This window comes from Sarcophilus harrisii, chromosome 6 (assembly GCF_902635505.1).
Source record: "Sarcophilus harrisii chromosome 6, mSarHar1.11, whole genome shotgun sequence".
Classification (NCBI taxonomy): domain Eukaryota; kingdom Metazoa; phylum Chordata; class Mammalia; order Dasyuromorphia; family Dasyuridae; genus Sarcophilus; species Sarcophilus harrisii.
Genome location: NC_045431.1, coordinates 195,144,699 through 195,160,992, shown reverse-complemented (window position 1 = coordinate 195,160,992; position 16,294 = coordinate 195,144,699). Strand labels below are relative to the sequence as shown.

Sequence of the window (16,294 nt, the reverse complement as noted above, 5' to 3'; positions counted from 1 at the left end):
GCAAAGTGGTGAAATAGCTTTCACAAGGGTAAGGTCCCTTACACTGATTCAAACATGACCCAGAAAATTTGCCATCAAAGCCTAAGGCAAGATGCTAATTCAATAATTAGCTGTTAAATAAAAGATATATTGTCCCCCTCATTGTAGACATTTGGCAAGGAAAGAGATAAGACTGAAGTTTAAAGGGAGGGGAGAGCTGATCAGAAATGGAATAGATATATGAGACTTTAGGATGAGGTGGAGCTAGATGCGGAAGGAGAGATTAATTTGAGAAAGGATAGGATAAATATGGACACAGAAAGTAATGGAGGATCCAGGTGTAGTGGGAGACCCAGGAAGCCAGGGGGCAGCATGAAGGCGTCAGATGCCCATAGTTGTAGTTCATTTTGACTTCCTCACAATTAGAGGGATAAGAGGTCAGAAGAACAGTTGCTTGTTCTGGGTGTGTGGTAAGATGCGAGTTAGGGGACTGCAGCACGGTGGAGTGGCAAGAGGGCCGGGCTGCCCAAGTCCAAATCCTTGTCACCAAACTTATTAACTATGCCAACCTTGGGCCAAGTTGGCATGAAGTATGGAAAAGGAAAGTACTTTTGCAGATCTTTAAGGACCATGTGAATGTCCGCTTACTGTTGATGCACCAGGTTCCTCTACTTAGGGAAATAGGAGCAGAGAGAGATCAATCTCCTTCCTCCCGGTGCCCAGGGTTCTGCTAACTGGCACCCGCTCCCAGCCATTGGCCCGGCTCTCTGCGCTTCCCCAGTGAAAGGCCCTAGCAAGACAGCGTCAAAGTTCAAGCTGCTCCTCATCCCTCCCCGAAACAGGGCACCCGCCCCAAAAGCCCGGCATCCTGGCCCCATCAGTATGTGGCTGGAGGGTGGGGCATTGAGGAAGGAAAAGAGAGAGCGCGAGTCAAAAGATAACGATTACCTACAAATGAGAAGAAAAGCAGGCCCTTCTTTGAACTTTTAGAACGACCATCACAACAGCAACCCTGCCCCCTGACACCTTTTAAAATTCTGGCCTCTCCTCCCTTCCCCTCCCCCTCTATCCCGTCCAGTTGGCGCACAGTGACCAGTCTTTGGCCGGAAGGCGAGGGATGAATGTCGATGCTGTCGGCCTGGCTCTCTTGGTGAGCGTGGCTTGAGCCCGGCTGGATGTCTAGGAGACAGGCAGCGGAGGCAACAGCGGCAACAGCGTTTTCCTGCGCTCTGTTATTTCACCAAACCTTGGGAATACCGCCGGGCAGAGTAAACATTACAACTGCTAATCACTAGCTCTGAAAGAAAACAGCGCTTCACTTGGGGATCTGGGCAAAATCAGCCTTCCTGCCTCCGCCTCCCTCCCCCCCTCCGCTCCCTCGCTAGCTCGCTCAAGCCGGCGGCAGCTGATTAGAGAGCAGGAACATTCCCTGGCTGGCTCACTGCTCTCTCCCTCTTTGTTTCTTCCTCCTCTTCCTCCCCCTTCTTCACTCCCCTTCCCAGTTTCTCGCCCCTCTCGGGGTCTCTGCTCCCTGGGGGCGGGGGAGCGCCTTGCTCCAAGGCTGGAGCTGACGAGCCCTGTTCAGTCGCCTCCCCTCTGCCCGGCTTTCACCAGTGGGCATTTCCACAGCGGCGGCGAGGGCTAGGAGCAGAAAGTTGTGGAGCTCCTGAGAAGATGGGACTTTCTTCACCCTTCCCTCGGGCGCTCCTCACCCTGGCGCTGGCCCTTACGGTGCTGGCGTTCCCAGACGAGACCCTGGACAAAGTCCTCAAGTCCGAAGGCTACTGCAGCCGCATCTTGCGCGCCCAAGGCACCCGCCGCGAGGGTTACAACGAGTTCAGCCTCCGGGTGGAAGGGGACCCAGAATTTTATAAGCCGGGCAACAGCTATCGGGGTAAGTCATTTATGAGCCGGGGCTGAGGTCACCTCCACCGGGCCACTTGGCCGGGCTACTACTCTGCCACGAATCTCCCTCCGGGCGGCTAGCGCCTGGCCGCTTGGGGGAGACTGGGAGCCGGCCCGAGAAGTTCGGAAGCTTCGCCTCCGGTTCCTGGAACATCTGCAAAGGGGCTTTTATTGTTTTCTTTTCCTAGTTTGGGAACTCGGACAGGGCTTCTGCGTCTGCTTTGGAGCAGCGGCAGATTAGCGGCAAAAGCGTTTTTTCTGTCACCTCTCCCCAAGGGTGGGTGCTCGGGTTGCAGTGAGCTGAGCCGTCGGAGCGGCTCGCTGGCTGCTCCGGGGAAGCCCGGCTTCCTCTGGCCTTCCGCTACTTCTGCACCCGCGGGGTCCGGGTGCGCTGAGCACCTGGTGTTTTAGGACAGGAAGGAAAGGGTGCGAGGGTCGGGGCTTGGCGCGAGGAGTGGAGGTGGGAGTGGGCGTGAGGGTTTTGTCTCCGGGCTATGCTCCCGGTCCTTCGCAGGTGAGCTTGCTAGGACAGGGGCGGGGCAGGGCTGGAGCTGGCTCTTAGGAGTCCCAGGGGAAGAAACAGGCATTCCGGGCAGCACGTTTTCTTTTGGCTGCTGCTTCGGTGACTTCCCGGGCGAGGGCGCTTGTATTTTTCCATTCTAACCACCTAGCCTTTGGCAGGTTCACCTGGGACCTTTTCCCACCTGCGTCTGGAGTCCGTCGCGGTAAAATCCCGTGGAATTGATCTAAAAACCCGGCAAGGGAGTACCTCGCTTCCTCCTCCTAAGGGAAATCTTTAGCTTCGAAGCCTGCAAAGCTGGCTAGAGGAGGAGTTAGTCACCTGTCAGGCCCTTGGTTAGATTTAGCGTCCCAGCATCCCAGCAAAGAGCGAGACCGTTTCTTGGAGAGAGTGGGAGAACCGCAGCCTATAGATCAAGGGCAATCCCTCCTTTTTTTGCTCCCATCTCTCAGATCTGGGGCTCTAGTTAGCCCGAATCTACGGCTCTTCTGCCCAGCAGGCATTTCCATTAAATGGGGTAAATGGGAGGAAGGTATTTTCCCGGGACTGGGGAAAACCAGCTTCGGAATAGCCGCTTGGTTTGAAAAGGGCAGAAGAAATTGCAAATAGTGAGGGGAATATTCGCCGCCTAAGGCGGGGGCAGTCCTGGGGAGAGAGAGAGAACACCCCAGTCTCTAAAAAGGTTCTTTAAAAAGGACTCGGCAAGTAAAGACTGATCTGGCTCTCCTGGGAAGGATGCACTACCACAATAGCAGAAAGTTTTGAGGAGAGAATTCTACTAAAAGACAAGGTCTCTTTCTGGTCTCTCTCCCTTTCTGGTCCCAAGACGCATTCAGCTGGGTGTTTAGATGCGACATTACGCGAACTACTTGAAGGGAGTGAGACTAGCAAGCAGGAGGAATCCCGAGCCTGGCCGAATTGGCCGGGATCCTTTCCGCGGGTTGGCCACAGCCTCTACTTCCCTCTGTTGCGGGCCCCAGAAGGCCTAGCTGCGCCCTCTGCAGTTAAGGATGAGACAGCCACAGATCTGGCAGGTGAACTCTGTTTTCCTGTTACGTAAAAACTCACCTCAGAAGAAAAGGTGAGAAGGTCCAATGTACAACATGAAGAGAACAGAAAGGCTGTTGTCACAGAAGACCCAAGTTGAAACAACAGAGAGTGCTAGCTGACTTGTCTTTTAGGGCTACAGGAATGAAGGTTCTTATCTCCTAACACGATTTCCCTTCCATCTGAAGTCGAAATAGTAGTGGAAAACTTAACTGAATTTTTATTTTATTTTAAAAAAATTATATTATAGCTCTTTATTTACAAGATATATGCATGGGTAATTTTTCAGCATCGACAATTGCAAAACCTTTTGCTTAACTGAATTTTTTGAAAAAAATTGGCTTAAAAGGGAGGTGGAAGAGGAAAGGGCACAGTTCCACAATTTCTGCCTTTTAATAGAAGGGTGTATTTGAGCATAGAGCTCCTAATCAGGAGACCTGGGATCTAGTTTTAGCCTTGTAATCCAGGGAGGGACTGGGATTTTCTCCTCTGTAAAAGGAGAGAGAAGAATTATCAGGGTTTAGCAACCTTGTGCACGAGAATAAGCCCCACATTGAGAGCAAAGAGATCTGCTTTTGAGTTCTGTATACCAAACTTTTTCTCCAGACATGGGCAATTTTTTAAAAATTATTTTGAGCCTGTTTCCCCATTTGTAGGATAAGTATATTCATATTCTTACTATCTACTTTTCAGGTTGCTAAAGATTGAGGAAACCTTTAAGTGCTATACTGTTATTATTTAACATCTGTCTCAATTGTGACATCCACTCAAATGACACCTCCTTTATGAAGGTTTCCTAGTTCCCTCAGCAAGGAGCATTCTTTCCCTCATTTTATATAAAAACATGTATGTAATATGCATATACATATTTGCATTATGTATAACTTCAAAATTCACATACTAATTTGTATTACATTGATTTATGTATGATTTCTAGTTGGAAATTCATTAAAGAATGGAGGGGGTGTGTGTATTGTGGGTATGTGTATAATGGTAGCATCTACAAGAGCAGCATAGTCTTTGAGGACATCATCAGGAAAGTGGCCAATACTAGGGTGGACATATTTGAGTCATTGCCATGTTTTATTTTCATTTCCTTCTTGACTCTTGCAGGGATGTTGGGGCTGACTTTACCTTGTCTTCTGACCTAAGGCTAGTTTACTGTCTACCATTTTGGGCCAGTAAACCTCATTTTGGCAGGAAGGTGATTCTACATCCTCTAAGTCTATACCAGTATAGCCCAAACTCTGGCCAGTCCATCAGACTGGAAAGACTTCAAGTCTGGTGATAGGTTTATTGTTCAGTGTGTGCTTCAATGATGAGTCTAATAAGCTTGGAGAGCTTCATCTCTGTACGTGCTGCAAAGGGATGGATTTTTCAGCCAAATTCAGAGCATCTGTTAAATTATGCAGTGGTTGATATCTGCATCAGTGAAAGGATTTACCTTCAGAGCTGAAATGACACACCCCTGAGGAAATGAGATCTACATAGCTTTATGGACTTTAATATTTCAAAGAATCCATAAGTTGATTTTTCTAGGTATTTCCCTTGCCAAAATAACAACTCTCCATTACTTAAATGAGTTTCCGTAGCCTTACAATTTCATTTGACTGGAGAACCTCCTGAGCATGAGTTTTTCTGCCTTTAGCTGGGTTGGTTCTCAGATGACAAATTGATGACTTGAAACCTTTCTAGCTAAAAAACAAAATAACAAAAACAAACTATCCAAGTGCTGAGCTTTGCTGGTATCCTTCAGGAACCCAGGATGTCTTGAATCCCTTTAGCTGTTCTCTTAGATTGCCAAAAAATGGAATTTGTAGAAAATAGATGTATCCCATCACTCTTATTAGATTGTAATAGGTCAGAAATGAGATATTATTTATCTTTAAATCTCCTTTGCCATTTACTGTAGGAGTTTATAAGATTTAAAGTAGGAAGAGACCTAATGCAGTCTCCTTATTTCACAGATAAAGAAACTGAAGTCTAGAAAGTTTAAATGACTTGCCTAACATCATAAATTTAAAAACTTAGATCTGAATCCAGCTCCTCAGATTCCATATTCAATTACCTTTCAACTATACCATGACTATGTCATATAACCCTATATGTTATAGGTAATTTATAAAAAATTTATGTAATAGTAATTCTATTTATATTTAATTTCTAATAAAATACACAGACCAAACAATTCATAAACATTTTTACAAAATATATGTACTTGTATAATTTTTCCTTGTATATTCTTATGAGGTAGATAATAATGTTATTATTTCTATTTTACAAAGAATGAAATTCAAATTTACATTGTGGTACAATAATCTGTAGTGGTTCAGATCCTAAGACTTGGGTCTTCTGATATTAAGTTTAATCCTTGCAGTGCCTCTTAAAAATCAATGATTAAGTAATTTCAGTGCAGAACTGTATTCATTTTACCTGTAATTTCCCCCCCTCCTTTTGCTTCTGGAATAGTATTATTTTATCTTTGGTTTATGTCCTGATTGCCTTATGTTGTGTCAACCACAAATAAAAGGGAGACTATACAAGGGTTTTCATCTTGGAATGCATTCACCCGATGAATCTCATTAAGTCATTAGGAACCAAATGGTGTTGGCTTGGTTGATGTGACATTTTCTACATGAGAGAGTTGGCTTGTGCCCTCTGAGAACAATTATGTTAAAAGTAGTTCTGATGTGTTTTGTACAGCTTATTGACCACAAAAATTAAAATGTCATTCCTGTTTTTGCTAGTTTTTCAAGTGGGACAAGCACAGACCAACCTTATAGATTTTTGTAGATGAGTGGTTTGTTGGTTTGCCTTGGGGATTAACCCTCTTTTAAAGACCTGGGCAGAAGATTTATATGAGTTAGGTTTATATAACTTACATGACTTTATATGAACTTGTACATCATTCCACTAACACTTTGAACAAGGAATAAAACATGGAAACAACTCAATGAATCATTTAGAATTAATTTACATTGTTTAATAGTGAGGCATTTACATAATATTAAAGTTTTAAAACAATGTTATATACATTATCTCTTTTTTAGCCTCTCAACTATCTTGGAACACTGATGCCAAGGATAATGTTATTTCCAATTTTGCAGATGAAAGAACTAATGCATTGGTCATGTCCACAAAGTTCATCATATCAGAGGAAGATTTGTCTTGCGTCTCTTCTCATTTCAAGTCCAGCTCTTTGTCCACTGCACCATGCTGAGATGGTCATCTTTCTTAATGATCAGTATTTCTGAACACTGAGCGCTGTCCATCAGAATGCTTATCATCTTATACAAAAATGTAAAATGTGTTCTTTCCATAACTACTTCTATGTATCTAAGTATCTCTGGGTTTCTTTCTCTGTTTCTGTATTTCTCTGTCTTTTCATCTGGGAGTTAACTTAGAGCCCTGTGTTTGCTGATTACTTTTTCGATTCAAGTGACCTTGAGCAATCATTTAAGTTCTCTGAGCCTCAGTTTCTCTCTCTGAAAATGAGGACAATGATAACTGTTATGTTTACCAATATGGTGGATTTGAGGATTAAATGAGATAATAAATCATATTTAAGGAGCTTTGGAAAAGCTATGGCACACAATGCAAGTGGAATGGTTTGTAAGTTGCAGATTGAATATCACATTGGAGAAAGCCACATGGAGGGGAGATTCTCTACTGTCTTTGTGTTGGGCAAGTCATGGCACATTTTCCATCTCTGTTTCTGCATCTGTAAATAGAGAAGTTAGATTTAGATGATCTTTAAAGTCATCTCTGGTTGTGTGATTTTTGAAGATGCTATGAAAGAGTTCCAATTATTACACCTCCGATAGGCATAAGAATTGGGTTTGTGTTTTCAATAGTATAAGCAACTCCCTGATAAGAAAAGTCTTTCTAATAATGCAGGCCAGCATCTTTGAAATTTATAAATTCGGAAAGTTGGCAAGAACGCTAATAGGTGTTCTTGCCAGATGCAGCTGGTGTGTCAGAGGTGACATTCAACTCTTCCTGATTTCAAGTCCAGTTATAGAATTTGTAAGGAATCAGAAAATATCTAAGTCCCTCCTGTCTTCTCAGGATCAAATATTTTTTATGCATTATATCTTCTATGTTTTAGGCAATCAACGTGACATTCAGATGAGCTATTGAGCAGGAGGCTAACTAGATTCTCTCTCTCCTCCAACCTTCTGACAAAGGTCAAGTTTTCCCTCTGCCATTTCAGATCTTTTAAATTTCCAATTGAAGTTTTACTTCATTTTTCCCCCCTCAAGGAACACTTCAGTGTTTTGGATAACCTGAAGTAGAGAGTGACATTCCTTTATCTCAAAGATGTTCCTTTTATAGCATAGGAACTCAAAATATTTAATAAATTGCTATATAGTAAAACATCTGCTGCTTGAAGCCCTAGGAAAATGAGTCATTCTAGCTTGCTGAGGCATGTGGCATTGAGACACAGTTAGCTATACTATTTTTCATCACTAATATGATCTAAATGTTTATAACTTATCTCTAATCACTGGTCCTGATCCTCCCCATTTCTCCACATTTATCTCGGTTACCACAAAAGCATTCAGAGTATCAGGGCACCCAATATAGGACAGGTTTTATGTCACTTGATAGAAAATGCAAAACACAAAGCACTTGCATCTGAGGTTACAACGTGCTTCTCTTCCTCTCTAGTAGGCTTCCACCTCTCCCAGGAAACTCTACAAACTTCTATTGCCACTTTAGAATTATGTTCCCTTTCCCCCTACCATCTAAGGAAAAGACTTAGGATTGCTAGAGACTGAGAGTCCTGTGTCTAAGTTCTCTGAGCCTCAGTTTCTCTCTCTGTAAAATGAGGATACCTAACATGAAGGATTTGAGGGTTAAGTGAAATAATAGATCATTCTTAAGGTACTTTGGAAAAGCTATGGCACACCCTATTCCTATGTAGTCTATACAATTCACGGTACTTGTGAAGAGTAAATTTAGGTTTGCTCTTCTGCACGAGGGGCCTCAAATCCAAATGGGAACAGATCCCTTTAGCCTGTGTATTGACTTAAAGAACCATGTGAACATTATGGTTTATCACATATTTATTTATTTATTTTTAAACATTTCCCAATTATAGTCTCCTTCAGATCACACTTGGCTTTAGGGTTAGAGTTTGACATCTTTGCTCTACACTGTAGTTCTATTTGCTCCTTGTTTCTCCTTGGCTCTGGTTCCTGGTTGGTTTAAGAATTTGGTATCATTTAGCCAAGAATACTAAACCTTTGTTCAAAGTCCATCTTTGCTATTTGCTATCTATATGACTTTGGACAAGTTATGAGTCTTCAGCTGCTCACTTCTAAAGTGAGGATGTCGCATTCAATGTCCTCAAAAGTACTTTTCAGTTTGAAATGACTGATTGTTCACTCTTCTTTTCTGTCTCCATTGACTTATCTCAGACTTGTTTGCTTTACTATGAAATTTTACTTTTGTCAGGACCGGTGACATGTCTGTAATCTCAGCTGCCAAGGAGGTCAAGGTTGGTGGATCTTTTGACCTTGAGTATCTCCAGCTATCACAGATTTTGCTAACTGGATGCAGCACTGCTTGACATTAATGTTGTGAGGCTGCCAGAAATGGGAAGCCACCAGGTTGCTCCGGAGGGTTGAACCAACCCAAGTTAGAAATGGAGCAGGTCAAAACTCTTGGGATCAAGCCTAAATGAGTAGCCTACATACTTCTATCCTGGCTGTGAGATACAGGGAACTATTCTTAATTTTAAAAAAATTCTGACTTTTTAATATACATTATCAAATCCCAGCTCTTTTTTCTTTCTTCAAATTTAGCCAACTTATTTGATGTAATCTTTTAGTGTGTGACTCTTTTCTGTTGTGTTTAAAGCCCAAGTGAATTGCTTTGTAACCAGAGAGGTTGGAAGATGATAACATCACTTATTTTTCAGTGTTATTATAGGGATAAGATGAAATCTTATTTGTAAAAGGCTTGACACAGGGTCTTGTAAATGGTAGGTGCTATATAAAGGCTTATTTCTTTCCCTCTTACTCCCAAAGAGATGCAGCTCATGGAGCTACTTCCAGGTCCATAGCAATTCAGAAAGTCTGAATGTAAGAAAAGATTAACTATCATCATTACAAAGGTTTTCCTGGCATTTGACCTCATTCGTAACAGTCGCTCAGCAAATATTTATTGAATGAATGTATTAATATTTTATTAGTTATTCAATTGATATTTGAATACTCATAAACTTACTGAATACAATGTAACTGGAACAAATATAAAAGGAACTGAGTTTTTCCATGCTTTTTCCTAATGGTAGAGTAATGTGCCATTAGATATTTTCCCACTTCAACAACAGTCATAAAAGTCTCATTCAACCTATGTCCCCAGAGATAGTCTTACCAAAATGTTAAGTAACAAGTGGCTATCCAAATTCCTTTCTGTTATTATTTTTCCCCAGTTGATTTATCTGCTTGTGTTCAAAGTTTTAACTGAACACTGTAACTGAAAACCATTTCTAAGGATGGGGAACTGCCTCTTGTGACTGTGACTGTTCATTTCACTTATGGATAGCTCCAATTTTAGGAAGATATTTCTGACAATAAAACTTAAATTTGCTTCTTTGCAACTTTGACTCATTGTTACTGATTCTTCTCTCCAGAGGAAAATAGAACAAGTTTTCCTCTTCCATGTGACAGCCCTTCAAATACTTGAAGACAGCTTTAATGTTTCCCTCAGTGTTCTTTTCTCCAGGCTAAGTATCCCAAATTCAATTATTCCTCATATGTCATGGACTGAGGACGCTTCCTTGCTCTGGATACTCTCCAGTTTACCTAAATTGTGGTTTCTGAACTGGAAACAATACTTCATAAATCCTCTGACCAGGGCAGAGAACAGAGAGATGATTACCTTATTATTCCAGGAATCTATGCCTCTCAATGTAGCCCAAGATTGCATCAATTCTTTTGACTCACATTGTTGGCTCACATTGAGCCTGCTGTCTGGTAAAACTCATAAATCTTTTCTCAGACAAATTTCTATTGAGTCTCATCACCTATCTTGTGTTTGTGAAGTTGATTATTTGAATCTGAGTGAGGCTTCACTTTTAACCTTTTAAAATTTGATTTTATTTCATTTGCCTCACTATCCTTAATTGTCAAGATATTTGTTGCTTCTTCCAGAATGCCCTTTACTTTTATATATTTTTATTGCCAGGAAATTGGTTTCTCTTTTGTTTCTTTAGAAAGACTCAACACTAAAGATTCAAGTTTTTCTATTCTGACACTTCTTTAGGCATGCCATAAATCCTGCTTGCGTAATTCTTAATTTCTCTGTTGAACCATTCAGGAACATCCTTCTGTGGCTCCAGGTTCTCTTAGAATCCAAAGGGTCTTTTTTCTCCATCACATATTGATTTATTTTCCTTTGTCTTGTAATATTTATTAAAATATGTTTGAACTTATATAGATGTTCTGGAGTTTAGATTCCTTTCTGTTATTTTTCAAGTTGATTTATCTGTTTGTGTTTAATTTTTTTTTTTTTTTTTGGCAAGACCTTTGGGATTAAATGACTTGCCTAAGATCACCAACTAGTGAGTGTGAAATATCTGAGACTGGATTGGTCAGCGCTTCATCCCACTATGCCATCTAACTATCTTACAATCAGAGTTTTCAACTGAATTTTCATCTTCCTGAGATTTTCAGTAATTTTAGCCTTCCCCTGACCCTCTTATATTGCCCTATCACTCACTTTCTGACTCTTTCCCTTTTGGTGTTGAATCACCCAAGGACTGGACCTCAAAGCTTTCTCTCGTTATAAGGGATTCACTTTTCATCAGCCTCCATCTCCCCACATTGCTTGGGGATAGACTGGCCTCAGATGGATACAAGTCTCTTTTTCCCAAAATAATTGTTTTTCCTTGTTTGGACAGTGCATAGCAGCAGAACATGCTTCTACTTTTCTATACTACCTCCTTTTTCTACATGGAGTGTATCTGTGAGAGAGATGAATTCTGCTATTTGCTGTCACATAATGGAGGGTTTTCTGCCCATTTTTAATGCCAGTTTCATTGAACCATTGACAAATACTGTTAGAAATTAATTAGTAAAATTCATTATTACTAAATATTAACACATTAATTAATTAAATATTTCATACATTTTTGTAGAAAACATGGAGATAGATGGACTAGATTATGATATAATTAGATTAATTTAGAATACAAGTAGTTCTGCTATAACACTGAGATTGGCATATTATAGAGAAAGGTAAAGGAGAAAGGAAGAATATTTCTATAGTGCCTACTAAGTTAAAAGCATTGTGCTAAATGTTTTTGAAACATCTCATTTTTTCTTCACAATAGTTTTGAGAGGTAGGCACTATTATTGCCTTCATTTTGTAATTAAGGAAACTGAAATTAAGTGATTTGTCCAACATCACACAAATAATTATCTATATCCATATTTAAATGCAGGTGTTTCTGATTCCAGGCCCAGCAATCTATCTACTATGCCATATAGTTACGAATATTAGACATCGGGAATTTAATGTGAATTTTGAGTTTGCTTTTGTGTGATTTTTTTCCACATTTTTGATAGGCAGAAAGCTATACCATTTCACAATAACTCACCAAACTGCAGGCCTTCAGATGTCTCTTTCCACAGGCAAACTGAGTCTTGTGAAGATAAAGGGCCTTATTTGTTGTATATCTTTTGTTGTATCTCCTCTTTTAGGAACTGTTGATGGAGAAGAGCTGGACCATATCATCCTTATCCTTATCCCTTCCTGCCACAGAAGCCCTAGTTTCTACTTGCTTAACTTGCTTGTACAGCCTGAGGCCCAGGCTGAGCAGGAATGGGGCCACTATTTATTATAGAATTTATGTTTTTCTTAATAATTTACTATGTTTAAAATGTGCTACGGTTTTTATTAGGTTCCTGTTTTTTTTTTTTAATTTGTTACTGATAGTTTTTAAGCTTGATTTTCTTCATCCAATTACTCGTGTAAGCCCTGTGGTTTTTACTGTATGATTTTGTAATTTTTGTTATTTAGTCAGTAAATTAATTTAATTTAACTCATGACCCCATTCAGGGTTTTCTTGGCAGAGATACTGGAGTGGTTTGCCATTTCTTTTTCCAGCTCATTTTCAGATGAGGAGAAATCGAGGCAAATAGGGTTAAGTGATTTGTCTAGGGTCATACAGCTAGTAAGTGTCTGAGGCTAGATTTGAATTTATGAAGATGAGTCTGACTGCAGCCCTGGTGCTCTATCCACTGTTCTACTGAGCTGCAATTTTGTGTAGTCTGGTGCTTTTTTGGGAATGTATTTATTGTGTTATAACAGAACTATTTGTATTCTACATTAATCTAATTATATCATGGTCTAGTCCATATCTCTCCATGTTTTCTACAAGAATAGTATGAGATAGTTTATTAAATGTTTTATTGAAATCTTGGTAAACTAGCAAAAAAGTTACCCTTTCCCCCTCAGTTTGTTAGGCCTGTCAAAAAAATGATAATGATGCATCTGGCATGAATTATTTTTTTAATTTAATATTTTATTTTCCCCCATTACAAAAAAACAATTTTTAACATTTGTTTTTAAATTTTTTTTGAGTTCTAACTTCTTTCCCTCCTTCCTTTCTCTCCTTACCCTCTCACTCCTGTCATTGAAAAGGCAAGCTATTTGTAGATTATACATGTGCAGTCATACAAAACATATTTCCATATTAGCCATGTAATGAAAGAAGGGCAAAAAATAAAGAAAATAAAGGAAGAAGTATACTTTGATTTACATTCAGATCATCAGTTCTTCCTCTGGAGATGGTTATTATTATAAATCTCTCAGCACTGGCTCAAATCATTGTATATTTGAGAATAGCTAAGTCATTTATAATTAATCTTCATATAATAGTGCTGTTTCTATATACACTGTTTTCCTGATTCTGTTCATTTCACTTTGCATCTTATAAGATTTTTTCCTTAGGTTTTTCTGAGAACATCCTGCTCATTATTTCTTGTAGCACAATAGTATTCTATTACAATCATATACAATCATTTGTTTATCCCAGTTAATGGATATTCCTTCAACTTCCAGCTCTTTGCCACCACTAAAAGAGCTGCTATAAATATTTTTGTACATATAGGTCTTTACTTTTTGTTTTATATCTTTGGGACATAGACACAGTAGTGGTATTGTTGGATTAAAGGTTATGCATTGGGCATAGTTCCAAATTGCTCTTCAGAATAGTGGAATTAGTATACAAATTCACCAAAGGTGCATCAGTGTCTTAATGTTCCTATATCCTCTTCAACATCTGTCATTTTTTCTTTTCTGTCATGTTAGCTAATAGGGGAGAGGGTAGTAACTTAGAGCTGTTCTAATTTGCATTTCTCTAATCAGTAGTGATTTGGAGCATTTTTATATGACCATAGATAAACTCTGATTACTTAATCTGAAAACTGCTTATTCATATCCTTTGATCTTTTATCAATTAAAGAATGACTCTTATTTCTAGAAATTTGAAACAATTCTCTATAGTTTTGAGAAATGAAGTTTTTATCAGAGAAATTTCCTGTGCTTTTTTTCAATGATGATTACTATGTATTTATTCCACAGGATATTTCCTTATCTTCTGCACTCTTTAAAAATTGCTCTACTCAAATCTACACAAAGCAACCTAAGCCAACCTTTTTCTTCCTTCTTTTCTCTTTTACAAACTCTAAAAGGGAGTAGTCACTTTGTCCTCAATCAATTTCAGTGGTTCCCTATTGTCTTGAGGATCACTGATAAAATGGTGGGCTTTTAAAAATCCTTTACAATTTGTCCACTGTCTTTCTGGTCTTCTTAAACATTGCTACTTTTCATATACTCTGCAATCCCACAACACTGACTTCGTTGTTTTTTCTTGAGTACCTAGTGATGAGATATTCCATCTTTTGAGTTCTCTGTGGATTTTCACTTATTGTTCTCAAGTGGACATGCCTGGAATGGTCTCCTTCCTTACCTTGCACCTGAAGGCAGGATCCTTCCTTCAACACTCAGTTGAAATCCTACTTTTTGAAAGAACTTTTTTCAGTTTTCCTTTCTTCTAATGACTTCCCTCTTATATTGCCAACCAGTCTGTACAGAAACATCTTATATATGGTTGTTTGCCTCTTGTCTCCTTGACAAGATTCTTGATATATTGTGAGCTCCATGAAGAACTATGTTTTTGCCTTTCCTTGTATCCCTAGTATTTAGCATAGGGTCTGACATATAGCCAGCACTTAAAAGTTGTTTATTGATTGAAAAATCCAATCATTTCCACCTTAATAATGGGTTTGTTTCTCTTTTTTTGTAAGATACAGAATACAAGTTTTCCTTGTTAGCTTCTCCACCCTTTGAAGGATAAAATGATCATTAAGGGATGTCAAGAAGTTATTAGCTGCACTGTTTTTGGCAGAGGAGAGAGAATTTGCTCCAGCATAAGGTTTGAATAATTGAAGTACACCATCAGTGCTGTATCATGTCTTTGTGCCAAGTTTTCAATCTGTTTGTTCAACTCCTTATCTAGTTCCTCTGTTGGACTCAGGGAGTAGTTGTGGCCACAATTGTATCTGTTCTCCTTCCATTTATCTCTATTCCGATGTTCTCTATCTTGTTTCCCTTTTTACCTCTAGCCCCTTTCTTGGATTTTCTCACGATTGTATTTTCAGATGAAAATATCCTCTTTTTTATCTATCCTTTTCTAACTAAATATTATTGATACATTTACAAAAATAATTACCTATTATTACCAATTTTTCCCCTAACCTCTTTTTTTTATTTCAGGAGAGTCATCTAAAAAACAAAAAATTAAAAAGGGGGAGAAACAGTTGAGGGAAACTGATCAATATATTTAAACAAAACATTGACATATAGTTTTCCAGCCCTACCTACTTCCTGTTTCTTTTAAATAAGGTATTTCAGTAATGAATTGCATCCCATTAGATTTGTATTAAATTTTGGATAAGGCCAAATATAGTTGCTTACTTTAGGACTTTGAATTTCTCTTATTGTCTAAATGTTGCAAATTTGTTCATAGATATTTGAGGCCATAAATTTTATTATTGACTTGGATTTTTGTTTCCTGTAAACTTAATGGTTATTTTCAATGCCATTCTTGTCCCTTCATTGTATTTACTCTCCATAGGAATCAACTTGGTGGATATATTTTGATAGTTTTCTTACTCTTGCATCCTTTTTCATTTAAAGTCCTTTTTGTTAGATTCTTTTAGGCACCATGAAAACACATTCTTACCAACTTTGATGAGGTATACTCTATTCCTGGTCAGAAGTATTTATTTTAAGCTATGATCTAGAATCCAAATCCTATTTTCAGTAACCATCTTCTTAGCCAGATCTTCATATCTCATTTCATTCCCCACGGTGATTTCCTTTGTATTCAAAGGACAGCAGTGAAAGAAACACAACTTGTAATCCCATCTTCTTGGGTCTTGAAGTACTTTAGGTCCTATCTGTGAACATCATTTTTGGCCATGCAGATCACTTGAAGTGAATTGTAGTCACTGGATTTGACAAATCTTAGGCTATTTTTCTGTTGTGGATATACACCTCAGGAAGACAATAAGCTTCTTTGTTATAAACATCAAAAAATGATTGCCTTTATCTCCTACTGTTCTACTGACTCTGAATGGATGATCTCTCTTCTATAATAGCTTTTATGCCTCTATTTTATGATTTCTTGGACAAGAAGAAGCTTGGAACATCCAACTTTCTCCTTTTCTGAGAATTTCACCTTTTGAAGCTCATGTATTCCTTGTCTTTTTCCCTTTCTTTATGCTTCTCTATGACATTATTCCATTTTCCAAATAAGTAAAG

General features: G+C 39.1%; 1 protein-coding gene across 2 annotated transcripts in view; it reads left to right on the top strand.

Moving 5' to 3' along the window:
* Positions 1 to 873: 873 nt before the first annotated feature.
* The window catches only part of SPON1 (spondin 1), a 353,898-nt gene continuing 338,477 nt past the window's right edge, over positions 874 to 16,294 (top strand). Inside the window, exon 1 of one of the 2 annotated variants that reach the window (XM_031942871.1) lies at positions 874 to 1,873. In XM_031942871.1, the coding sequence (XP_031798731.1) occupies positions 1,654 to 1,873 (220 nt within the window). In that variant the 5' untranslated portion in view covers positions 874 to 1,653. The remainder of the gene's footprint in view (positions 1,874 to 16,294) is intronic. The other variant, XM_003773516.4, reaches the window with a different exon arrangement.